Source organism: Engraulis encrasicolus, chromosome 14, assembly GCF_034702125.1.
Source record: "Engraulis encrasicolus isolate BLACKSEA-1 chromosome 14, IST_EnEncr_1.0, whole genome shotgun sequence".
NCBI classification, from domain to species: domain Eukaryota; kingdom Metazoa; phylum Chordata; class Actinopteri; order Clupeiformes; family Engraulidae; genus Engraulis; species Engraulis encrasicolus.
Window position 1 is genome coordinate 16,253,700 of NC_085870.1, and position 27,500 is coordinate 16,281,199.

General features: G+C 42.8%; 1 protein-coding gene across 1 annotated transcript in view; it reads right to left on the minus strand.

Moving 5' to 3' along the window:
- Positions 1 to 27,500, minus strand: part of asic1b (acid-sensing (proton-gated) ion channel 1b) — a 467,890-nt gene that overhangs the window by 31,121 nt on the left and 409,269 nt on the right. Inside the window, exon 4 of the mRNA XM_063215097.1 lies at positions 6,543 to 6,670. Within this exon, the coding sequence (XP_063071167.1) occupies positions 6,543 to 6,670 (128 nt within the window). The remainder of the gene's footprint in view (positions 1 to 6,542; positions 6,671 to 27,500) is intronic.

Genomic DNA, 27,500 nt, shown 5'->3' on the forward strand with positions numbered 1-27,500 from the left:
ACCACATCAAAGTAAAAAATACTGGTAAAAATGGGGTAACATTTACTCATTTCAGGTAGCTTTTTATCACCACTTGTTACTGTTAAAAATTGGTTAAAATTTACTCATTTCATGTAACTTTTTAATAACACCTATTACTGATAAAAATGGGTTAACGTTTACTCATTTCAGGTAGCTTTTTATCACCACTTGTTACTGTTAAAAATTGGTTAAAATTTACTCATTTCATGTAGCTTTTTATTAACACCTATTACTGATAAAAATGGGTTAACGTTTACTCATTTCATGTAGCCTTTTAGTATTACTGCTTATTTATCAATTGTTAATTATTCTGATTACTTTATTGCTGTGTTATTCTTATTCATATTAACCAGAGGTGAAAAGAGTACTAAAATACTTAACTCTGAGTAAAATATTTTAGTACTCTTTTCACCTCTGGTTAATAAGAATAAGAAAAACACAACAATAAAGTAATCAGAATAATTAGCCGACTCTGTTGAAATTGTACTCAATCACAAGTAAATGTACCATTGGAAGAATCTACTTAGGTAACAATCAGTGTTTTCTGCCTCTACTGTGTTGTGCAAACGTCCACCAGGGAAATTACAATTACAACAAACCTGTGCATATCAACCAAGATGTTTTATTTAAAGGGATATCGCCAACAGGAAAATGTGAAAAATGAGCAGATACACAATGTTTCAGTTTATCTCACAAAAAGTAAACAAACATAAACAACAGGACCATTTAATTCACGAGCCCTGGAGTATGGTAACCATAGGCAATAGGCATAATTCGATGTTAGCTGGCCTCTGTCCTGGGACCCTGCGGAGATCATGCGGCACGAGATCCGCTTCCACCCCATAAGTGTAGGGGACATGTAGCTGGGTGATCCAGTGAGATGAGGGAGTAGGGGGAGGTGCTGGGACAATTAGGATAGCCTTTGCGCATGACAGGGGAAGGAAGGATTTAAATTTACGTGAAGGCGGAAGCTAGACTTGGCAGCTGTCAATAACTGTCAGACTTCCTCCAGAACTAGGTTTATATAAACAATATGTAGAATTTGTAGCAATTTTTGACAGAAATAGTCAAATTTTGTTCCGTTTTCACTTTGTTACTGATAAAGGCACATAAGTGTATATTACATTACATTACATTACATTGCACTTAGCTGACGCTTTCATTTGTTCAAAGCGACTTACAACTATTATTTTTCAGGACATTGGTTACAGTCCATGGAGCAATGTGGGGTTAGGTGCCTTGCTCAAGGGCACTTCAGCCATGGATGGAGATGTTGAGAGAGGTCAAGGGGGATTCGAACCGGCAACCCCTAGATTGAAAGACCAACTCTCTAACCACTAGGCCACGGCCACATACACGTAAAAAAAGGATACCAGTTTCTTTTAAAAAAGGATATCAGTTCCAGTCCATTTGGTGTCCAGGACAACAGTTTCAAACAAACGGGCTGCTCTACTTTTCAAAGACTAAATCCAAGAATACTCAGAATTCGTTTTACTCTTTGAGGAAGACATACAGCATTGAAACATCAGAGTCCAACCATACTGATAACATTGCAAAATCTCCTACTCATTACAAAATCACTTGTTTAGTGGTAAATAGTTGGGATACGGGACAATTAACCGGTCAGGCCACTCAGAGAAACCATTAGCAATTACAGCATACTGTATACTGGAGAGGCCAGTAGAGCTGCGAACTGGCTCACAGAGACCGGAGGTGCTGTGGACGTTGGAGGCACGGTGGATGGTGGCAGGGATGACCCAGGTGCTGCTGGCACAGTTATGGCTGGCAGCATGGTGGGGAGTGGCACGGATGACCCAGGCGCTGCAGGCATGGGGATGGCTGGCGGCAACGGATGACCCAAAAGGTGGATGGTGGCAGGGACAACCCAGAGCATGGCAGTATGGTGGGAAAGAACTGCTGCACCGAGTGGAGGGACTTCAGGGATGGGGCATAGTGAAGTCCTCAACCTTTTCATGATTGTCCTCCACTGTGATGACCCTTTTAACAACAACACGTACTGAATTACTACATATGCGAGTGAAATAAAGTATGCCAAAAAATAGAAAAAAAAGATAATGGACAGAAAAACAGCGTACAGTGCCTGCATTTTTATGCCCAGTATCTCCTCTCGTTCCTCTTCAGGACCATCATCTCAGGTGTGACCATAGAACACTGTCGCCTTCTTTCATCAGGCTGCCCTTCTCCCGCTCCTGGGTCTTCTCAATGTTGTCAGTTGTCACGCACCTGAACACAACCCTGTGACAAGATACACTATTAAGAATACTCATTGGTTAAACTTTTTTTTAAAAGGTATATTCTATGGTCTGTTTTGGTCATCTGTCTAGAGCTGAAAAAGTAAAGGGGTTGAGTTATTAGAAACAGTTGTGACCAATCCACAGTGTAGGCTATTTGCCCTCTACACAGCTCTTCACAGCTTGACATAGAAGTTAAGTCATCATACTGCTCACGCATTGTTGACTCAAACACACACACACAGACAGTGCAGACCCTAAAGAGAGAAGACCTGCCGTCCTTTTTTTAAATAGAGACCCTAAAAAGAACCTACGGGAATAGGCTGTTTCAGAACATAGGAGTTTGTTTCAAGATATTTAAGAACGACTGGACTGAGGCCACCATAAGGAATGAGCGATGCCCACTTCATATCTGAAGTTAACCTGACCATCCATTTGCTTATTTCAGAAATAACACCTGGCTAGTTTCTTTACAAATGTGCATACATGGTCCATTGTGCTCCAACAATGAGAGCGCAGCTTGATTATGTCACATTTGTATGCAAACAGTAAAGGGATCTATTGACCTCAAAGGTGCACCAGAGATTCTTTAAGTATATAGAGATATGCCAACATAATAGGTTTCTATGGGCACCTAACGCGACTAGGTTCCGGTCTGCCTAAAGGGGTGTGTCATAATGCTCCCACAATGAATAGAACAGTCCTTAGGTCTGCCTAGGTCTGCCTAAGGGGGGCCATAATAGAACCAGGAAACAATGGGCCAATGGAACCTCTCTCTCTCTCTACTCTCTCTGGGTGCACTGTGAAATGTATTTGGCAGTCTCTTTCCATAATTCATGCGGCCCAGTCATAAATCTTTTTCACCGATTCTTACCACCACCATCAAATTCAAAATATTCTCTATGACTGCGCAAATTGCAATATTAGTTATAATAGTAGGCCTACTAACTGTAAATATGAGTTTATTATTTAGTAAATATTCATGAAAAGATCAAATTAGGCACCACAGTTGCAAAATCTACTCACCCTACACAGTGCACAGTGCAACAAAGACAGCAAGCCTGAGTGAGTGAAAATGGCTATTCATAAACAAATAACATGACAGTGTTATGGCCTTTAAGTCTGTTTATTTTTCTGAAGTCGGCGACTTACCCTGTTCCAGAATGACTTCAGGACAACCATGCATATAAAAGATGCAACACCACTGCCTGAAACACATATTAATATGCTTTACTTGCCACACACCACATAGGCTGTAGCTTACATGAGAGGTAAGCAGTTACCGCCTTTTCTCAACTCCTGCAGTAGGCAGAAGCAGAACACCTTCATTATGCACAAAACATTGTGAATAATTTGACATGGAAAAAGTTTAAGAAGTTGTACTTTTACACTCGATTCTTAAGTAAACATTTCTACCCCTTGCAATTGCTATCCGTTTTGAAGCATTTGTTTCACTTTTTTATACTAGTTATGAAAATATAGGCTACCGGTCTCTTTTCGTTGGACTGCCCTTCCTAATGTCAAACGTCATCACTTCGGTACAACTGAAGTGTGTGCGGACTGCGGAGACCAGCGAGAGAGAGAGAGAGAGAGAGAGAGAGAGAGAGAGAGAGAGAGAGAGAAGGGCTGTGCTTATGGAACCTGCGCGTGTCTGTTCATAGCGAGTCCTTCGACTATGAAGCAACTATCAAACTATCGTTGTCAAAACTAACCCTGAGATTGAGTTTGCAATGTCCAAAAAAAAATAACTGACTTCATCTTAGGTGATGTTGTGACCGTGGACCACTAGGCTACTCAGAATAACATAAGGGCGTGTTGGTCTACATAGGACTACTTACTATGATACATTTACAACAAACTAGGCTAATCAATTTCTCCTCGCAATGTTAACGGGTTGATCCTTTGTTAGCGTTTATGCTCAGCAGGATTTATCATGTCTAGGGTAGCGTTGTTTAAAAAGTTATTTGATGATCGATTCCTCTCGCTACCCCTCTCCCTTCCCAGTAACACAGGCAGGCACCCGGCATACACACACCGTCTGTCTCGCTCCCCATCTTCAAACTGTCATTCAAACTAAGAATGTCTACGATTATGATTAATAATACAAAAAAGTCTTTAGTTGACTCGGCACGGAGGCATCCCAGAATGATGACTGTTTACGCACACTGCTTTGACAGTTGATGTGAAGCATTTCGTCGCGCATTTCATTGATTTGAAAACTTGATGACCATAGGAATTTACACATTTTTAAAACCACATTCAAAGAGGACGATTCGCGACGGGAACTGTTGAAAGACTAATTAGGCTACGATGAAGGATTCAGTGAGTGACCATTCAAAAATGTAGCCGTTCCATGTTGAATGGATTTATTGTGGAGAATGAAATAGTGAAGTAATGTGCCGTTCATAGTCTGTCTAGGAGCACAGTCCTTTAGGTGCATGTACGATTATCACACTACAGCCTTGTGTGAAAGCAAATGGAGGCTATCTTGTAGAATTTTCTCCTCCGTGCTTTCGCGTGATGCAGAGCATCAAGTGGCCGTGGCAGCGCAAACAGTGGATGGAACATTCAGCAACAAATTGTAGAACGACACACGAGGTCAGGTCACCACCAGCATCCAGTCCCAGTCTGCGCGCCAAAACTAGCCAACAAGGCAACATTTGAGAATGGAAAAAAACTCGGCTGCAGTGGGTTTCATTCTACAACATTTTGACATTGGTAGTGCTATCCGTTTATCTTGAACACAGCGCATAGGCTACTTGTTGCCTTTTCCAAACGAAGTTTGAACGGCAACTTACATGGTCCATTGACCTGTCTGCCCAGTGCGTTGCTGATAGCAGCTGCCTTAGTCACAGTCAGACAGTCATTACGAGCGAACTACAACTCCAGCGTGATTTAGTTTCCTTTTGATCATTGTCCATGTTTTGTATCCCATGTTTAATGCACGACTGGTCAGCTTACCTTCTGAATCTGTCCCGTCCATTGGAAGTTAACTTCATCCGCGGCGAGGCTCGCCACAGTCGCCGGTTGATTCTTCTTCAAATGAAGTCCCAGAAAGCAATGCGCATTTGCGGTCCTTAACCAATTTCAATAAGTAGTTTTGACAGAGACGGTTTGGATCATACTAGCCACTAGTATTAGTTACAGTGTTGGAATGTAAATTGGGTAAAGTTTAGTCATTTACATGTAGTTTCGACACTAGCCATTAGTATTAGTTATAGCGTATGAATGCAAATTAGGTATAGTTTAGTCATTTCTCACCAGTACCAAGTCCTACTCCTTATTTATAGGTAGAGTGAGTATATTATACCCCTTGCATCAGAGTAACCTCAGCAACCTAATTTGTTGGGGTAAAAAATATCATTTTTTTGTCAGTGAAATGTACTGCCCCTCAAAATCATTTTTATCAGTGTAAATAAAGTAAATATATAAATAACCAAGTAAATAAATGGAGCTCATCCCACTGCACTTGACTCAAAATGTTTATACAAAGCCAATATTTTAATTTCGGTTTTCCAATACTGTGTACTGTACTGTGCAGTAATATACTTTCCTTTTTTATTTGAGCCTGTTCATATACTTTCAATCAGAAAATCTCTAAATTCCTGCACACTGGTGGCCATTTAGAAGCAACTTATTTATACAGTACAACGTCTTTACATCCATCTCAGTTGTGCTACTAGGTCAACACACCTGCCAGGGGATTTATGCAATACACTTTCATCATATGTTTTCTTTTTAAAAACGTATATATTTTTAGGCTTTTTAGCCTTTATTGTGACAGGACGGTCAAAGATGGCAGGAAATGAGCAGGACGTATGTCCAAGACAAAGTTCCTTTGGGACGAATAAAAAATATCTTGAATCTCGAATTCCGGAATTGAGCTTGGGTATCTGGCACACCAGTACACCAAGCCATGTCGCCCCCTGTCATGTACTGTACTGTAGCAAGAAACCTAAATAGTTAATGAAATAAATAGTAAAAGAAGTACATAAATGTATGTATGTAGCTCACCCCCAGACAGACAGACAGACAGACAGACAGACAGACAGACAGACAGACAGAGAGACAGACAGACAAATAGATTGATAGATTGATTCTTTGAAAACGTGATAATACCCCTTCTTCAAATAATATTTAGTTATGCTACCTCACATTTTTGGGTTAGATAGATAGATAGATAAATAGATGAAAGAAGGAAAGAATGAATGAATGAACGAATGAATCAATTAATTAAATGAATGAATCAATATTCTGCATGTATCTCACCCGCTGCTCCTGGCAGGAGACGAAGGTCTGGAATCCGGGTGCGACGCCGAAGCCCAGCTGGTCGATAAAGGGCGGCTCGTCCTGCGTATGGATCTGTACCTTGATGCCCGCCTCAAATGAAGTCTCGTCTGGGCCCACCAAACACACACACACACACACACACACACACACACACACACACACACACACACACACACACACACACACACACACACACACACACACACACACACAGATATGCGAGTTTCAGTGGTGGTGTATATGCACAGACACACTTGCACGCATGCACGCATCCATGCACGCATCCATGCACGTACGTACGCACGCACGTATGCGCAAGCACGCACACACACACACACACACACACACACACACACACACACACACACACACACACACACACACACACACACACACACACAAATTATTCAAGTCATAGAAAATGAAACATACTATAATATAAAGGAAATAAAGTTTAGTGTGGAAAATCTCTTATAGATAGGGTGAGTGGTGGGTAAAAACGGAGCAACCTGAGCGAATTTCAGTGATTATAGCCAAAGTAATGAGCTATGATGTGCTACTGCAAAAAAAACGAATCGGAATGTTCATATCTCAAAATGTCCCAATGTCAGGTCCAGAGCAAATAAAGCGAATTCATGGCGAAATATCTTCAGCGACCTCAGCTACTCGGGAAACATAGGGAAGCGTTCTGGTGTACATGCGGCATAATTGAGCCTTCAAATTACGGCACATTTCTCGACTGTCCCCGAACTTGAACAAAAAATTCAGAGAAAGCGCTAAAGCAGCAAAACCCATATTGCAGTAATTGCTACATGTCATGCCAATGCCCAGATAGCAGGAACAAGAAACATCTTCAATCGCTACAGCACACACACAATCCATGAGATGATAAGCATCTCTGGTGAGAGCAGCAGCAGAGTCTGGGGAGTGCTGTTGTCTGCCGGCATTATTGGCCACTATTCACACTATTCTCCATGATGATGAATGTAACTCTGTTCAGGTTCTGCCTCACAGTACATTATTGTGTAAAACTATGTGTACAACACCAAGAGCGACCTGAGCAACGGAAGTCATTATTTCTCTATGGATGGTAGGCGAATAAAGCGACCAAAGCGAAGTCGCAGGGAGCGAAGCGACCTGAGCAAATTTCAGTGATTATAGTCAAGCTATAGAATTCATTCCTCAGCGACCTCAGCTACTCGGGTAGCGTAGGCGCGGCATAATTGAGCCTACAAATTACGGCACATTTCTCAACTGTCCCCAAACTTTAACAAAAGATCAGAGAAAGCACTAAAGCAGCAAAACCCATATTGCAGTAACATATATCTTCTCCGAGATGATGAGTGTAGCTCAGTTCAGGTTCTGCCTTACAGTATTGGACAAACAAAGTGTAAAACTATATGTACACCATGAGCGACCTGAGCAACGGAAGTCATTATTTCTCTATGGATGGTAGGCAAATAAAGCGACCAAAGCGAATTCGCAGGGAGCGAAGCGACCTGAGCAAATTTCAGTGATTATAGTCAAGCTAATATTATGGTAACGAGTTATGACGTGGTTCGGCAAAAACAATTGGAATGTTTATTTCTCCGAATATCCCAGGCTGTCAAGCCAGAGCCGTTACGTGATTAGCTAAATCAAACATGTCAATGTCATGTCTAGAACGAATAAAGTGAATTCATGGCGAAACTTCCTCAGCGACCTCAGCTACTCGGGTTAGCAGGCCATTTCTGGTTTACACGCGGCATAATTGAGCCTACAAATTACGGCACGTTTCTCGACTGTCCCCAAACTTTAACAAAAGATCAGAGAAAGCGCTAAAGCAGCAAAACCCATATTGCGGTAATTGCTAATACACATGTCATGCCAATGCCCCTCAGAGAGAGCAGGAACAAGAAACATCTTAAATCGCTACACGCACATGCACGCACACACACACAATCCATGAGATGATAAGCATGTCTAGCGAGAGCAGCAGTCAGTGGTGTCTGGGGAGTGCTGTTGTCTGCCGGCATTATTGGCCACTATTCACACAATTCTCCGAGATGATGAGCGTAGCTCAGTTCAGGTTCTGCCTTACAGTAATAGAACACAGTGTCAGACCGTGACTGCTAGCTAGTGCTACAACTGTCCAGGGGGCTGACGTGATGATACAATTCTTCTGCGCGCGTCTCCTCTGGGCTGTTTTGTCTGGCCTGGATAATGGCTGTGGCATTATGAATGTGTTTATCATGGATGGGGAGACAGCGGCCCCTGAAGCTGTCTTTTGGGCTGCAGGGCCACTGACAGCTTCAAAGTGGGCCTAGGAACAAAATCATCTGAAGGGCTCCCCTTTCAAGACATACTGTACAATGCTATGGGGACCTTGCCTGATTATCGTAGACTTGCAATCGAGATTCGATCTGAGAAGCAACGCCGGCGAAGGTGTTGCGTCACTAGGAGGGCGCAGCCTAGCTTATGGGGACCCAATTTTGCCCCTCCGTTTCCCTGGGCCTGGGACAGCTGACCCGATTGTCCACCACTACCTGTCGGCGAGCTTGCTTGTGTGTATGAGATGATGAGAGGTGGCTCTCCACAGCTATGAGTTATTTGCCCTGAGTTATCTGCCTGAGTCTGAGATATCTGTCCCGATGGAGCAGATAGGCAGATAAAACCTATATTAAATAACACCCATATAACAAACCAGGGCCCAGTTTATCACAGGCACAGTTCCATTCCTAGATAATGAGACATTTTGTTTTCTACTCCCTCCCTCTCTATCTCTCCGTCTCTCTCTCTTTCTGTCTCTCTCTATCTCCCTCCCTCTTTCTCCTTGCCTCTGTGTTTTAATGCCTTCTTCCATTTCTTTCTTTCTTTCTTTCTTTCTTTCTTTCTTTCTTTCTTTCTTTCTTTCTTTCTTTCTTTCTGTACAGCATGAATAACTCAGAATGAGAACCTCATGACTAACTCAGAATCCAATTTTCTACAACAGATCAATGGAGATGATTTTTCTGTACATATATGAAACGAGTGGTGGCTATTGTCTTCTTTTCTCTATAAGGCCTTTTGTCTGCTCTCCTGCAAGGCCAACTGAGCATGTGTGTGTGTCTTGTGATGTACGTACAGTAAAGCTGAAAAACACTCTGTCCTTCCAGTTCTTTTCTTCTCTTCTCATTCTTGTTGTTATGTGGTTGCCAGGCTGTTCTCTCAATGCTTCATATAACTACCATTGAGGACACAGGGGCCATGTCCTCAGTATTTTTTTCAGGAATGTAAAATTTATCTATGATGAAAATCGATCTATGATCAACAATGACGCATTCAGTCTGTGTATGCCACCCCCATTTATCCTCAAGGCTGTGATTAATGGAAACGCACTTAAGAGTTTGACTGAAGAGTTTGAAGCATTCTAAATGTACAGTATGCAGTTCAGCACGCAGTATTTGACCCCGGTATTTGTAAAGTAGTAAAGTAAAGCTGAAAAACACTCTGTCCTTCCAGTTCTTTTCTTCTCTTCTCATTCTTGTTGTTATGTGGTTGTTGCCAGGCTGTTCTTTCAACGCGTCACACAAAGCCTCGATGCCTCGTTGGGTGGGTTTTCCATTAGATAAGGGCCTCTGAATAGAAAGCCGCTAAGATGTGGCTGCATGCCTGTCTGCCTTCCTGTACCAGGTGTTTCATCTTTGGCGTGAGTGCTGCTTGCATTTACCTTGCGCTTATTAATTTATTTATCAGAGGCTTTCATTCTGAGTGACCTACATTAGTCATAGAGCGCAAATCAGCAGGTGTGTGTGTTGCCTGCAAAAGATGCACTTCACTTCACTTCACATGTCTGTTCTTGCTACTCTGTTTTATCGCCACAGCGTCAGGAACATTATGGCGATTAAACTGAACACGATAATAGGCCTACGTACATTACCAAAAACTACAAAATTACAACTTCAAAAACAAAACTACAGCTTAGATGAGTGCATTGTGCGTATCATCATAACCGTGTGCACAATATGCACCGTGTGCATAACCATAATTCATCCCAACCTAACAGAAAGCTTTAAATCCTCTCATTTGAGCCCCAGCACTTGATTATGTGTTTCTACATTGTCAAGGGATAGAGAAAGAGAAACTACACTGTTACATGTCTGTGGAGCAGCAGACTCACTCCTGCCTTTATGATGAACTCGTAATAATCTCCACGACAAGCCTTCAGAGCCATTTCTGTCTGAAATGTCTTGAGAAAATTGCTGCAGTATCTTACTACAGGTTCCCACGGGAAAATTTACTGTCAAGTCTAGCAGTGCTGACCGAGATTAAAGCATTCAATTGTCAAAATAAAAGCCCACCGTCAGATGGGAGCTGTTGTGGCGTATAGTAGACGAAGTCGCACTGATGATAAGGGTCTTACAGAAGCTTTTTCATTGAAGGGGTATGCCACTATTTTGGGGCTTAATACAGTTAAAATCGTTGGCTGGGGTTTATAAGGGTGGTAAAGTGTCTTATTTTTCATGTTAAGAGTTGTCTTGCTTTAAAGGGGTATGCCACTATTTTGGGGCTTAATACAGTTAAAATCGTTGACTGGGGTTTATAAAGATGGTAAAGTTTCTTATATTTCATGTTAAGCGTTGTCTTGCTTTAAGACAAGTTAAAAGAGGGAATATGTCGCTAAGCTATTGAAAGTCAATGGATCCGTGTAGCTGCTACACGAATCCATTGACTTTCACTAGCTTAGAGACATGCTCCCTCTTTTCACTTGTCTTAAAGCAAGACAACGGCTTACATGAAAAATAAGACACTTTACCACCTTTATAAAGCCTGGCCAACAATTTTAACTGTATTAAGCCCCAAAATAGTGGCATACCCCTTTAAGTTCATCAATGTTACTCCCACTGTTCTGACTTGGAGGAAAGGTACAGTCAATGGATTCGTGTAGCATTGTAGCATGCTACACGGATCCATTGACTTTCACTAGCTTAGCGACATATTCCCCCTTTTAACTTGTCTTAAAGCAAGACAACGCTTAACATGCAAAATAAGACACTTTACCACCTTTATAAACCCTCTACGACGCTTTTAACTGTATTAAGCCCCAAAATAGTGGCATACCCCTTTAAGTTCATCAATGTTACTCCCACTGTTCTGACTTGGAGGAAAGGTACAGTTTGAGTTGCATGCACTGTGTCCAGTGAAACGTGAATATTCTTATTAACCATGTAAAATCTCATTGGTTGCTTTTAACAACTTGTATACATTATTATGAGTATTATTACTATTATTAGGCCTACCTTATATCATTAAGGATATGACCAACCTACCATCCATGCTTGTACTGTAAAAATGACTAAAATAAATGCTGTGCACACAAACACATACACTACGTACTGTACATGGTGAGCGAACTCAGAGTCGAAAGCTGCTGAGAAACTGAGGGAAAGCAGACACTTCTCGCTGCCAGGATAGACGGTCACGGTTGAGTTCAAGGGGTGGATGGTGAAACGGCTTCAGGAGTGGAGATTCTCAAAACATACAAACGCTCACTGCTTTCACCAACAGCTTCTTGGACACGGCTATAGTGTGCCTTGTTGTTTTTGAACTGCTTTTGAAAAAAAATCTGGATTTTCACCACGTCAACCTATTCTCTATGTTTTGGACTGGTTTGGGGCCTTTTTCCACCTTGACTGTGCCTGTGTTTTTGTCCTCTTTTGAGTCTTTCTGCCATGCGAACTTTGGATTCAGATTTTTGTGAAGACTTGCCTTTTCATTTTTTGCCTACCTGTGTACTGAACTGATTTTTTTTTACCAGTCTGTTTACCTCGTTTTTGCCTACGTCCTTTGTGCCTCAGCTTGAATACTGCCTCCCTGTGCTTTCACCTCCTGCCTGTCCTCGACATGAATTTTGCCTTTTGAATATTTTACTCCTGCCTGCATCCTTGCCCAGGAAAAATCTCCCTTTGATTAACAATTTTTTGTCCTGGGTCTGCTCCTGGGTCTCCTTGTATTGTTTGGTCAGAGCCTTGACAATAATCAAATCAAATAATAATTAAAAAAAACATAAATGTAATTGAAATGTGCCATGGCACATTTCAGCTACACCACATGGACAGAGTTACAAACATATTGAACAGAATACCAGACAAATATTATTCAGAGCGACACATAACCCCCGTCCCTCCATCCCCTTATTCTCCCTTCCCAAAGTCAGAGTGATTAAAAAGTCCTGCCAGCACTGGCACACTTCCATGTGACTGTTCGGCAAGGAGATGAAGACCATCCAATGTCTGCAAGCTGGAATATTTAAAATTTTGGCATGTTCTGTGTGTGAGTGCGATGTGCATGTGTGTATGTGCGCACTGCGCATGCTTCTGGCCAGTTTCATGTCTCACGGTGCGCAATAAGCACATGAAAGAAAAAGCGCAAAAAATGCCTTAAGAATGCCAAAGCAGTGGGAAGGGAAGTTTAGTTCACCCTCTCACAGACACCAAGCAACATTTCCTTGTAACAATGCCTGACAACCAGGCTTAAAATACTGCCTTGGGGATAATTACCTTAACACACATCCAGATGTAGAGGGCGGACATGCAATGTATTGTGCAAGGTAACATCCCTTTTACACATAAAAGAGGACCTGCAATCCTCTCTCTCTCTCTCTCTCTCTCTCTCTCTCTCTCTCTCTCTCTCTCTCTCTCTCTCTCTCTCTCTCCTTCTCCGTGTGTGAGAGAGAGTGTGAGTGAGTGATTGTGTGTGTGTGTGTGTGTGTGTGTGTGTGTGTGTGTGTGTGTGTGTGTGTGTGTGTGTGTGTGTGTGTGTGTGTGTGTGTGTGTGTGTGTGCGCATGCATGCATCCACACATGCGCCTGTGTGTGTGTGTGTGTGTGTGTGTGTGTGTGTGTGTGTGTGTGTGTGTGTGTGTGTGTGTGTGTGTGTGTGTGTGTGTGTGTGTGTGTGTGTGTGTATAGAGGGCAGGCTGGCTGAGGTAATTGGGGTGATTGACTGCTATGTGCCTGGAGAAGAAAAAAGGGAGAAGGATGGGAAGATAGAAAAGAGAGAGAGAGAGAGAAGAGGGAAAGAAGGGGGAAGAGAGAAGAGCCTTGGATAGGAGGAGGGAGGAGAGAGAGAGAGAGAGAGAGAGAGAGAGAGAGAGAGAGAGAGAGAGAGAGAGAGAAGAGGGAAGAGAGAAGAGGCTTGGATAGGAGGATGGAAGAGAGAGAGAGAGAGAGAGAGAAGAGAGAAAGAAGAGGGAAGAGAGAAGAGCCTTGGATAGGAGGAGGGAGGCTCAACAGGCAGGCCGGATAGAGGATAGAGATCTCTCTCTCTCACACACACAAACACAGATACACACAGACACACAGACACAGACACAGACACACACGCACGCACACACACACACACAGGCACACACACACACACACACACGCACGCACACACACACACACACACACACACACACACACACACACACACACACACACACACACACACACACACACACACACACACACACACACACACACACACACAGCCGGGTAGTGGATAGTGGATAGGAGATAGGGGATAGGGAGGGGATCAATGTGGCTTGACAGCAGTCGTCGAGCAGATACTCTTGCTGTATAGATTTCACATTAACACTGCAGCAACCCCACATGCCATGGGGAAGGGCATGGCGAGTCATTGTGTGTGTGTGTGTGTGTGTGTGTGTGTGTGTGTGTGTGTGTGTGTGTGTGTGTGTGTGTGTGTGTGTGTGTGTGTCTCCTCGTGTGTGTCTCCTGGTGTGTGTGTGTGTGTGTGTGTGTTTGCTGCTAGCTCAAGGGCTTGACTCCAAGCACAAAGACAAGATTTACAAAGATCGCCGACAAACAAACTCTGACAGCACCCAATAGCCCAAAGAGCAGTTTAAATGTCTATCTATCATTATAGAAACATTTACTTTGCCTGCCTCCACGCTCTCCCCTGATCTCTTTTCCTATACGTCTTGACTGTAGCGTTTGTGTGTGTGTCTCTGTGTGTGTGTGTGTGGGGGGGGCTGTTCTGGTTCACCTCATTATGGGGTGTATGGAGTAAATAACGACATTGCTGTCACTCCCTTTTCATAGCCCTGGACACAAAAGGACACACAGACACAAGCACACAGGCACGGAGGAACGGAGGAATGGAGGCACGCACACACACCCTCATACACGCACACATGCATGCATGCACCCACACTCTCATTCTCTCTCTCTCTCTCTCTCTCTCTCTCTCTCTCTCTCTCTCTCTCTCTCTCTCTCTCTCTCTCTCTCTCACTCACACACACACACACACACACACACACACACACACACACACACACACACACACACACACACACACACACACACACACACACACACACACACACACACATCCCTACCTTCTTCATCTTTGTGGGGCCCTTGTGGGGCCCTTCCTATCTTTGTGGGACCCTTCCGTGCATATTAACCCTAAGCCTAGCCATAGCATATAACAACAAAACTACCCAAAAAAATGGGTCAAAACATGTGGGGTCCTGTATTTGGGCCCCACATGGAGCAAGGGCCCGAGCATGTGTGTGTGCTCCAATACACACACACACACACACACACACACAAACTCTTTTTTCAGTGGATTGAAGATAATTGATTTCAATTTTCTGCAGTGCAAGGTGCTTCGTCCTCTTAGGGTGAAGACAGAAAGTAGTTACGCACTTCCTTCTGTCCTTTCTTGCATTAAAAGCACCACGTCCCATTGCAAGGGACATTTTTATCCCTCTCATCTCGGCTGGATGCCATCAAAGAGAAAGTGTGTGGAGAGACAAGGAAGATGACAGCGGGGACAAAGGGGTTAGCTGTTCTGGGCCCTCGGAGAGGAGGGGGCCCTTAATGGGGTCCTCATTACATTGACTGTATTGGGTGGGGGGCCTTTCAAAAGACTTTGTCCCGGGCTCGGCCAATAGCTGCAGCTGCCCCGAAGAGAGTCCAGTTTTGACTGTGCATTCACTTCCAAATTGCATTCCAACACTAAATGGTTCCACTGGTCCTCTATTACTAATAAATGACAACACACAATTGCTCAGATCAGCGGAAATAAAAGTGCACTTGAACAGCACACACTCCTGCATGTGAGGACGGAGTGAGTATCCATTAGTACAATGCATCAAGAGAGGGGGTTGCATATTAATATCCACCCTTCAGTTGCTTCCTCTGGCCTTGAGCCTGAATGCTTGATGTCACTGAGAATGGCTCAAGCCACAAAAAGTTGGCTCCTGACGTGGCTCAAGGAGCTAGGGCACTGCCTGATACACCAGAGACAGGTTTGATTCTCGCCCAAGGTTTCTCTATCTCTATCTCTCTCTCTCTCTATAAATAAACCACAAAAAGTTGATAGATCAAGGATGGAGGAAAGAGGGGAGTATTTATTCAAATAGAGACTACTGTAGTTGTGCTTCTTTGTCTATCATTTGACATTTGTGACTGTAGGTGCTATCCAATAGGGTTCCTACTTTAAAAAAAAAAAAACATCTCAGAATTCTAATTCTAAGCATGTTAAAGAGCTTTTGTCTGAGAGCTCCAAGCTGTTGCTAAGTTACACATGGCTCTTGTTTTGCTTGGTATTCTTTGGAACTCCATTGAACTGATCAGTGAGTCACAAAACAATCTATTTAAAAAAATAACGTCATGGAAACTGATGACCTTAATGAAACGCTAACCCTAAAACTCAAAAAGGCAGCTCCAAGAGAGAACAATTACACAATTAGCAATGATACAAAGAGTATGGACAATTAAAATCACGAGATGGAGAGTTTCCTTCGTCATGCCTGCGCACAGTCTACAAAAGCTAAACTATGATTTTCCAAACAGAATGGTCCTATCTTTTATTAGGATTTTTGGGAGTAGATAAAGAAAGGACAGACGAACCAGAAAAAGCAATCATAGAGTGCAGAAGTGTAGGAGAGATTTTCATCACCAGGTGAGCTCATCACCAAATAAGGTCAATAGACCTACCAATATAGCATATAGTGTAGAGTTGCTACACGTGACTAGAAATAATCAGCTTGAGCCATGGTGCATACTGTACCAACGTGCTGTCTAAAATTCAGAACAATTCTTCCAACTATTGTCAAGTTATTACTATTATTTTATTTATTTTTTTAGCAAAAAAAACAAATATATTAATACAGGCACAAACCCTCCCACACACACAACCTCCAGGGTTGACAAGAAGTGATTCCACCAGGATTGGAATTGGGAAATAACTTGGGTCTCCATGGACACAAGTACCAATATGTGATCAGGGGGTGGCTGTTTCCACCATAACACTTTTAGAAATAAGGCTTGGGATTCGGAAACGAGCAGAGACCAGGCTCAAACCCTCAAAGGGACCCTGGAGTTAGACAGTCTGGGTGAGGCTGGGCTTCATGACTGCCAGTGCAGCCACTGATCGAAAAAAAAAAAAAATCAGTCCTTGAAGTAAACGTAGACTGTAAAACTACTGAAACACATTAAAGCATCTTTGTGTAGTTGTGGTATTGTGTTATGTAAATAGGCCTACATTTTGATTGATTGACTGATTTGGAGGGAGATTTTTTTTGTCTGTTGTTTTTTTCTGCTGTGAGAATACACTTTTAGACATAGTAGTCTGTGGAAAGTTGCTCCTGGCTGTCAGCAGCAGCTGAGATAAAACATTTTTGTATCTGGGTCGCCATTGGCACTTCATTACCACCAGTGGAAAATCACCACGGCTCAGACTTGGCCATGGTCCTCTGGGGAGAACTGAAGACAGTGGTCTCCATGGGAACTTCAAGTACATCTGTGCAGGAGTGGCGAATTTAGTTTCTGCTGGTGGGTATTCACATGACATTTAGACATGGCAGAGTTTCTCAATATCAACACAATATCTGTAATATTTCTGAGGGTGCTCCAGCCCTGAAGAGCCCACAGAATCAGCACATATGCACGTGTGTGTGTTTGGGATGTTCTGGGCTAGCCTGATTATAATCGACTCTCAAATCTCTTTGAGACTTATGTCTGAACAAAAGCAAACAATTACCATTTCCCAAACGGCATTTCCTTAATGACCTCCCTTGGTTTGCTAATGATTGTTTGCTTCCCAACAAAGTGGGAGGAGTTCGCGATTTTGTGGGAACTCAGAAAGTACTTGCATTGCTCTTGACCTGACTGGTAGCAACGCTGAAGCTGTTGCGTGACTAGGAGGGCGCGGCCTGGCTAGTTCTGGGCCGTTACAAGGTATTTTTGGGGCCTTGGCAAGGGGCCTCTTCAAACTAATGGGGAGGGTTCCATTTGAGAGAGCTTTCGATAGCAGTAACGTTGGCACTTTTCAGTCTTTCAATTAAGGCGGATGCTGCCACACTCACAAAGTTATCATTGCTGTTATTTAATCCGTCAAAACACAGCGTTATAAAATTGTTGTTAACAGAATGGCAATTCGTAGTGCATTATTAAAGAGTTATATCATAGTAGAGTAGTACTAAGGTAATTAACCTTTCAATGACTATTACAGCATGCCTCAGATGGTACAGCCAGCATTATGGGGCTATATGTACAGAACCAGTCCCCCCTTTCATCTGGAGGTATGAGGGAATTGCCTTCTTTGCTGGCCTGGTTTTGACAGGCCTGGAGATGTTGCATCATAAACCAATGTTCCTCCAGACTCTTTCATTTTAACCTGAAAAGGATTCTGCCAAATGAACACCCCGCCTAAAGGTAATGACACACTGGGCAACTTTTTGAGCAATGTTGCCTAGCAACATCATGATTGACTTTTCATTTTCTGACAGAATGGTTGAAAGAAATTAATATATCAGCTGCTAATCCAAGTTCTTCCAATAAAAATGCTATATGATTAACAGGCTAAACAACAACAACATCTTATCGTAGCAGATTAATTGCACCAGTGTGTCATCTAAGGCGATGGTTTGTGTTGGCCGCTCACTCAACCCTGACTCTGAAGGCAGACTGATTGATTAAGCCTCTGCCTGGACAACCGACAACCGCACAGAGCCAAAAACGGCTCAATTTGTTAAGCTCACTGATAGGCCTACTTGATAGATTATGGGATGTCTGTGAACACAAACACATTCATGCATGGGCGCGGGTACTGGTGAGCACACACGCGCACGCACGCGCGCACGCACGCAAGCACACACACAAACTTACAGGAACTCTCACTGATCTCATACTCCTTGAGCCAAGCTTACTCACAGTACCCTTGTAGCCAGGGCCGGTTCTGGCTTATTTGGTGCCCTAGGCGAGTTTGAGTTCTGGCGCCCCCCCTCCTCTTATACCTTACAGATCACAAGAGTAATATCCGTAGTAAGCTTAACTAAATAGCATCAAGAACAATAACCGTTTTTCATCAAATGGATTTGTGGTTCTTTTTGACAGGCGACCAACACATCAGATTGAGTCGCATGAAAGTAGCTTCACTGTGTGGTATGTTGGATGTGATGGTGGTGGGGCCCCCAACCCCAGATGAGATGGAGGTTATCAATGTGTTTGAATTGTAACGTGAAATTGAAATGCCAGGAGAGTGATACAGTAGCCTAGGCCTACATTTGCATGTAAAATGCATGTGTAGACAATAAGCCTACCAAGGAGGTCTGCATTGATCTACACTACCTACAGCATCACAAAGCATGGCAGCATAACAATTTTAATAAGCTACACATTTGTGCTGTCTTCCAAACCAATTTCATTTCTGGACTGGAAATAGTGGTGCATTTGTGAGTAGGAGAATGAGAAGGGGGCTATCTATGTGTTTGAACTGGAGGGACAGGGTGAGAGAAAGGGAGAAGAGCTGTCACGCTATTGAATTTCATAATATACAAAATATAGTAAATAGCCTCACTTGTCTGCTGTGCATGGTTCTGTTACATGATTAATGTAGGCTATGTCATTCTGGTCTGGAAATTAATGTTTTTTTAAGCTTACAACAAGCAGGTAATTCATGTGGATGGAAGGAGATATGGCAGCTAAAATTGTTTTAAACATTGCACCAGTCTTACTTTACATTGCTTGTCAACCTAAGCAAGTAGGTCTATTATGATATCAGGTGGGTGTTAGTGAGTAGTGAGTAGGCTACTAACAGCTACTTTACTGGATTTCATTGCTTGGCATACTTGGCTAATGTTAGCATGCTAACTAGCGATTTCTCTGATCAAAAACAAAGCTCTTTTTCTCTCTAATTCCAAATAGTAACCTCATAACTATTAGGCTTTCCATAATCACAAACGGTTGCTGATTAAATCACATAGTTCCAAAACACCCTCTGAAACTCCTGCATCATGCAATGAGTGGTTTAATGAGAACATAATAATCTCCATCCAGCAGAGCAGCACTATTGTTTGCGCTTGCCTTCTGTCTCTCGAGTGAGTCTCCATCAAAGAAACTCAAGAGAAAGAACAATCTCATGGCGGGGAATGCATTGGCCACGGTGTAGTACGGGGGCGTTGCCTGAGGACACGAGTGGATGGAAAATTAACTCCCTTGCGCATGGTCATTGGTCATCCATCCACGATGGATGCCATTTTCGTACTCCGTAATTTGTGGCCAAGTAACGGCAGCTGTTGGTCAGCAGTAATTGCTGGGGGTAATTAAGGACAGCTGACAGACATTCACGCTGTCCTATGACCTGTTCCACAGTGAATAACATTTCCGTACTCCCCTCGCCATCATTTCCTACTACGCTGTTATGACGTGAGTAAGCCCTCTTGTCTCAAGCCTCTTTGGTCTCCATATTCAAAATAGAGCGCAGGCTGTCACTCGTCCCGCCCCCTTTCTCAGAACTGTCTGTTTATTGGTTCACAGACTTCCCAGAGACAGTTGGAAGCGATATTACTATTGGCTGAGGGGCGCTTTGCCGTGAGGAGCGCTTTCGCCACTCTTTGTTGATTGCGACTTCATAAAAAAAACTTCATATCGCAAAATTACGCATAGGAGAGCGCCATTTCGGCGCCCCTTCTTCACATGGCGCTCTAGGCGACCGTCTAGCCGGCCTATGCTAAAAACCGGCCCTGCTTGTAGCCAAATATTGATCACTTGAATCGTGCAAAAAAAAAGACTTGCTGATTTTTCTATCCTGAAGCAAAGAACATTGTCTGTGTCAGTACCTTTTAAGGTTTAAGTGTGTGAAAGAGTAAACAGTATGTGTGTGTATGTGTGTGTGTGTGTGTGTGTGTGTGTGTGTGTGTGTGTGTGTGTGTGTGTGTGTGTGTGTGTGTGTGTGTGTGTGTGTGTTCTACTTCACCATTTGACACCATAAATCGAGACATCCCCTGGAAACAACTCCACAAACTCTGTGTGCCACCCAAGTTCCTCTATAAATGAAAACAACTACAGGTACACAATGGAATGCTTGCCAGAATTGTCAAGGGAGGTCTCCAGTCTCTCTCTATGTCGGGGTGAAGCAAGGCTGTGTCCTGGCACCAGTACTTTTCAATTCTCTCAGCAGTCACCCGCTTGCGCCACCATGCCCTGCAGCACAAACATGGTGTGGACCTGGAATACCGCCTCCATGGTAGCCTCTTTAACACCAGACGGCTCCAGGCTCACACAAAAACAGCAACATCCAACATCCATGAACTCCATTACACAGATGATTGTGCTCTCCTGGCACACAGCCCAGAGTCAATGCAGCATGCTCTGGACACCATTTCAGCCGTATAACAATACTTTGGTCTTCAGGTTAACACCAAGAAAACAGAGGTCATGGCTCTGCACTGAATCGCCTTCACCTGCTAGTTTTCATATCAATGAAAGTCCACTCAGCATTTTTCCCCATTTCACTTACTGTACCTAGGCTCCACAGTTTCTGATGACAATTATCTTCACAACGAAATACAAAATGATTAATTATTAATATAGCCTCATCTGCTTTTGGCCGCATCCGAAAAAGAGAGTTTAGAAACAAATATCTGAAAATCAGCAACAAAATTGCTATTTACAGCGCAGTGTCTCCACCTTGCTGTATGTGGCAGAAACATGGACCCCATTCAGATGCCACATAATAAGCTTAGAGATGTTTCACATCAGATGTCTACAAAAAATACTCAATTTGACCTGGGAAGACCGGATCCCCCACACTGACTTTCTGAGTACGACTAATCAGCATGGAGGCAGCTTTGGTCAACAGACAGCTACGCTGGGATGGCCACACCATGTGCATAACTGTTTGTGCGTGCGTGTGTGTGTGTGTGTGTGTGTGTGTGTGTGCGTGTGTGTGTGTGCGCCCGCGTGTCTGTCTGTCTGTCTGTGTGTGGGTGGGCGGGTGGGTGTGTGCAGGTCCATGCATGCATGTGTGCTTGCGTGCGTGTGTGCTTTTGTGCGTGTGTGTGTGCTTGCGTGCGTGTGTGCGAGCGTTGCCTGCTTAGGTTGAAACTGGTCTCAAGTTTGTCAAGAGCTTAGTTTCTGCTTCACCTTCAAGGGTCAGGCAGCATATTACTGAGACATTTGGATCCATAACCATTTCATGAGTTTTGTCAGCGGATGAATAAAATATATTATTATAGCAATTAAAGTCTCTCTCATCTCGGAATAGTCCAATTTTTCTCCATGATTTGGTTCCTTTGTCTCTGTCAAATCATATCCTTCTCCTTTTAAATTCTAGAAAAGTGGAGACAAAAGAAAAGAATAATCTTGGGCATTCAGTGGCGTATTGAGACCAAGGAGACTTGCTTTGTGTCTGTCATGATTAAGAAGAAAAACACCTTATTTATGATTTTGTTCTTACTTTATTAGTCATTTATAACACAAAATAGACTGACTTTCCTTCAAGATAGGAAAGCCAGTAGGTATGCAAATGGATAGTTCTCAAAATATCATAAAATCAACTTTCTTGATTCCAACAATTCCGTGCAGCTCTGTGCACTGGTCAGATCACACACTATACTGTATTTTGATTGGTCAGATCACATATAAAATGTTGATTGGTCAATAAAAAAGATGTCATTCTGTCAGAATATCACTAAGTAATTCTTAAGTACTGTAATTTTAAGGTCTTGTACGACCAAGTATTTTTCTAAAATTTTAATTTAGCCTAAGCCAGGAGTGGACATAATTAAATAAGCAACATCCTGGAAAAAGGGAAAGGAAAAACATCTTGATTTGAGATGCCTTTTTGATACACAGACTGTATACTACCTTCTGTTGAGCTGTCACATGTCTGAAGTCGTTGCCGTGATTTCCTTGGCAAGAGCAATCTGATTTTTCATTGTGTTTTTGTGGAGCTCCCCGCTGTTCTTCTGAGTGAGGCTTTGGCATTTGCATCACAATTCTGTTTCAATCTGGTCTTTGTTCTCCGGTAATTGCCAAAAGAAGAGCAACTTGCAAGGAAGCTTTGCATTAACCATTAGACTGGAAGCGTGACTCGTGCGAGCCATGAATACAAAAAAATATGTAAATTTATACAACATAATATCATATTGAATTTTATAACCTTACATTAATATGGAAGACCGACCATCTTTTATGAAACATAGAGGGAAAATACAGTATCAAACTTAGGAGTTTCATGATTTGTTTTCCCTATGTACATAGCTGTAATCAAGCCCGCCACCAACATCACAGTTTTTGTGCAGCCCCTTTCCAGACTGACTGACAGGGCTGGACTGGGGGAGAAATAGGGCCCCGGGCACTTATGGCTTAAAGGGGCCCCTCATAATTAGCGGCACAGAACTGACTCACCGGTGGGCCCTGCACCCTCATGGGCCCCTATTATCAAAAATGTAATAACAATAATAATAATAATAATAATAATAATAATACAAAATATGTATACATTTCTGATAATAGGGGCCCACGAGGGTGCATGGCCCATTGGGAAATGCCCGCTATGCCAACTGGCCAGTCCAGCCCTGGGTGCTGACTGATGATGGTGGAGAGCCTGATTCCCCCCTCGGTCCTGAGCAGACACCCTGTGGCCCTATCTGACTTTTCCACCAAATGAGATTCAATGTGACACACCACATCCATCAGCTCATTTATGTTTGTACTGGAGGCCATTTATAAAATGACCAGCGCTAGCTGTCAAAAGCAGCTACTGATAGTGCCTCCAGTGCTGAGTCAGCAGACCGGACTAAAATCCTTTTTTTTTTTCTGGCTCTGTCTGCTCTCGTAACAAACTATCCATAAATGTGGGTTACTGCTATGATGCTCCAAAAGGCATGCAATATCTCTGGCTATCTTTTATAGCTCCATTACAGGGATGGGTATAGGCCTACGCTTCACAGAGATGAGATGGTTTTGCTCTTGTGAAACAGGAGTTGTTGGTCTGTTGCTGCTGACTATGGACCGTGAAACATACTTGAACTTACTTGGAAAATGAGTGGACACATGTTGCTGGAAACAAGTACATCTAACAAGGCAAGTGACATGTAAGTGAAACGCAACTTGGGGTAGAAGAGATGCATGGATCTAATTCATTTATGCAGCTGTTTTTGAAGTGCAGCATACAAGAAGAACGTGTTTTAGGGACACTGTGTGAGATTTTTAGTTGTTTATTTCCAGAATTCATGCTGCCCATTCACTAATGTTACCTTTTTCATGAATACTTTCCACCACCATCAAATTCTAAGTATTCATTATGACTGGAAAAAACACACTTTTCATACATGAAAAGGGGGATCTTCTCCATGGTCCGCCATTTTGAATTTCCAAAAATAGCCATTTTTAGCTGCAAAAATGACTGTAATTGGACCATACTAGAAAACATTTGTTTATTACTTAGTAAACTTTCAAGTAAAGATCAAATTTGGCAATAGGCAGCCCATTTTCAATGAACAGCATAGTTGCAGTACCTTTTTTGACCATTTCCTGCACAGTGTACCTTTAATACAGTGTGTAAGATCATTCAGCCCAGGTTCAGCCAAAGCCAGCTGAGGGTTAAACTTGTCTGATTCTGAGACAAACTGAAAACGAGAGAGAGAGAGAGAGAGAGAGAGAGAGAGAGAGAGAGAGAGAGAGAGAGAGAGAGAGAGAGAGAGAGAGAGAGAGAGAGAGCGAGCGAGCGAGCGAGCTATAATTGAATTGATTAGGCAAGGCTTTCTCAGTTCTTTGACATCTATTGGGAGGATCATCTAATTGGCTGTGTTGCATATTGAATACAGACGTACAAACTTTTTTCTTAGCCTCTTTGCCCCCCAGGTTTGACTTTACCTGCACTGAAGCAATTAAAAGTCTGCCCACAACACCATGCAGTCTCTCTCTGTGTATTCCTTGTCTTACATCCAATGACATTAGCCACTATGTATAGCTGATCGATCAGCAAATTCCAGGCCTGTCCATCTCAATGTGCAGTAGTCAGCGGGCTTGTATCAAGGACATCTGTGAAGGCATTTGAGTTCTGTCCCTCATGCAAGTTCTTGCCGTCTCAGTTTCGACACGCACCATGAAAGTGTCTTTAACACTTTTTATTGCTCTCAATTCTTTCATTTGTCTTGGAATTATTTAATGTTTTATTTATTTTATTTCATGATTTAATTATGTAATGATTTCTTTCTCTACATGCATTTCTTACTATCTTTATTCCTTTACTTTGCACATTGAAGTGCATCTGTGTATGAAATGCGCTATACATATACACTTGCCTTGCCTTAATTGCCTTTTTGCTATTGCTTGTCATGTAGTCTCTTCCTGTATAGTTCCACTCTTGGGAGCTGATTCCCAGTGCTACTGGTCTGAAACAGGGACATATTAAGGAATGAAGTACCCCTTGCCAACATATGAAGAGTTCAGATGCAAAACCCCCTAACTCCATTTCTGAAGACCTGCACTTCTATATTTTTAGAGAACCCCGTTGTTGGTTTGGTATACATTCATGTACTTGATAATACATATAAATAGTTATATTACATAAATACAATAGCAAAACTATTCAATTTTGATAGCTTTGTATTAGATAAAAATGAATTAAGATTATTTTCTGAAAAGGCAGTTAGGGGGTTTTGCATCTGAACTTTTCATATGGCCTCGGACCCTAAGTATATGGATGGCTATATTGAGGAGATGGGGTGAAATATAGGCTATACATACATACAATACACACATACTGTACACTACATCATGCTTACACTATGACAGCTTACAGTATTGTATATTTTGCAGTGTTATTTCAACACTTCGAGAGTCACATAACACACATAGAGTTGGCCCTACTCTCTCAATGTGGAATTAACACTGGTATGGTGTGTCCTGGTACTGGTATGGTGTGCTGCTGCAGTGGAAAGGGACTGTATTGCGGTGAACGGCAGGGGGTAATTTGGCTTGGCCATTCAGGACCTGTGGACCCCTGGGCCTATACAGAAAGCAGCCCTAACTATAGAACCAGGTATGATGACAGCTTTGGCTGTACCCAGGACAGAATCATTTGAAAGCCCCCCTACCCTCAAAATGCATACAATATAATGGGGATCCAATTGTAGGTTTCCTCTCTCTGTAAGCCTGGGTCAACTGACACATTTGTCCCCCCTGTTGGTGGGCCTGCAATCAGTGCCTCACCATGCTGCCACTCATCACAGCTCCTGCCTTCCTGCTGGTCTTTCTCAGCACAGAGAAGTGGCGTCACCAGACCTATTTTACAGGGGCATGTGCCTGGGTGTTGATTTGCTGTGCCCCGGTTTGAATTTCACAAAAGAAAACAACAACCTTGCTGCCTTGGAATTGAGCTCAAGTTTAGAATGTGGAGTAATATAATGCGCACAGAACAGCGCACATGCACTACTTGCAATAATATAATGAATTTACAAGCTTTTTAAAAGAAATAACTGCAAAAAATATTTTTCTTGTGTGCTTCGCGTGCTCGCATTATCTCTCAGTGCCCCGCTGTGCCCCTGTATAGCATTAGGTCAGCTGACGCCCCTGGCACAGAGTCCATAGTCTCTGGAGCCCACCCGGTGCAGCCTCAGTACTGAACTAACAAGCTCTCTGTCTCTCTGACACGCTCAAACACCTGAGGGATTTGCACTCAGTCATGAGCATGGTGTGCTTGCTAGGTGAGGAATGATAACAGCCTTGTCATTGGAAAGCTACAGTACTGTATGTAAAATATATATGGGTCATTGACATTTTTTAGTAGCAGGCAGGGTGGTACGTATAACATCACCGAATGCAATTTTATAAATTAAATATTGTTTGCTTCTACTGGGTTATCTAGGAAGCCATCTTAGAAACTCGTTGCTTGTATATTGACCACTAATGATCCACATACAGGGCATATTATTCAGCAAGATAGTGTGCTATTATACTATACAGAATTAACAACACTTTCAAATTGTACAACAGTTTTACTCCATATAAACTACTAATTATAAACTTATATCAACAAATACTAACTACTCCCATTTGGAAAAATACGGCGTTTAATTCGTTTAATGATTTGTATCACATTATTCTTGATTCTCAGTCTTGTCAGGTATAGAGGGTGTAATACTTCTGTCGACTGGATATCGACCCCCTAGAGTGCACCTGGTGTTGATTTGAGGGATGCAGGTCTGTTTGGAAGTGCACTGCCTTTGAATGAGATCAGCTCCAGGCAGGCAGTGGCATTTCATCTGCAATACCACAGAGGACTTTGTTGTTTTTTTATAACCAAACCATGCCAAGGTTTTCAAAAACAAGGTGTTTAAAAATGATGCTACTGTGTATGGAGAGAATTTCAATGATTGCTGTCGGTCAAATAGGGGCAGCGGACAAGCCACACACTGACACGCACGCACGCAGGCACGCACGCAGGCACGCAGGCACGCAGGCACGCACGCACGCACGCACACACGCACGCAGATGCATTAAACATGTCTCATAGCCGGCATTTACAAATGATCTCTTTCAAATGAAACACACACACACACATGCACACACACACGTGTGCGCGTACACACACACACACACATGCACACACACACACGCACAAAGCGCAACACCTTGGCAATCTTTGCTATCATTAAAACGGTTTGGGGCAAGCG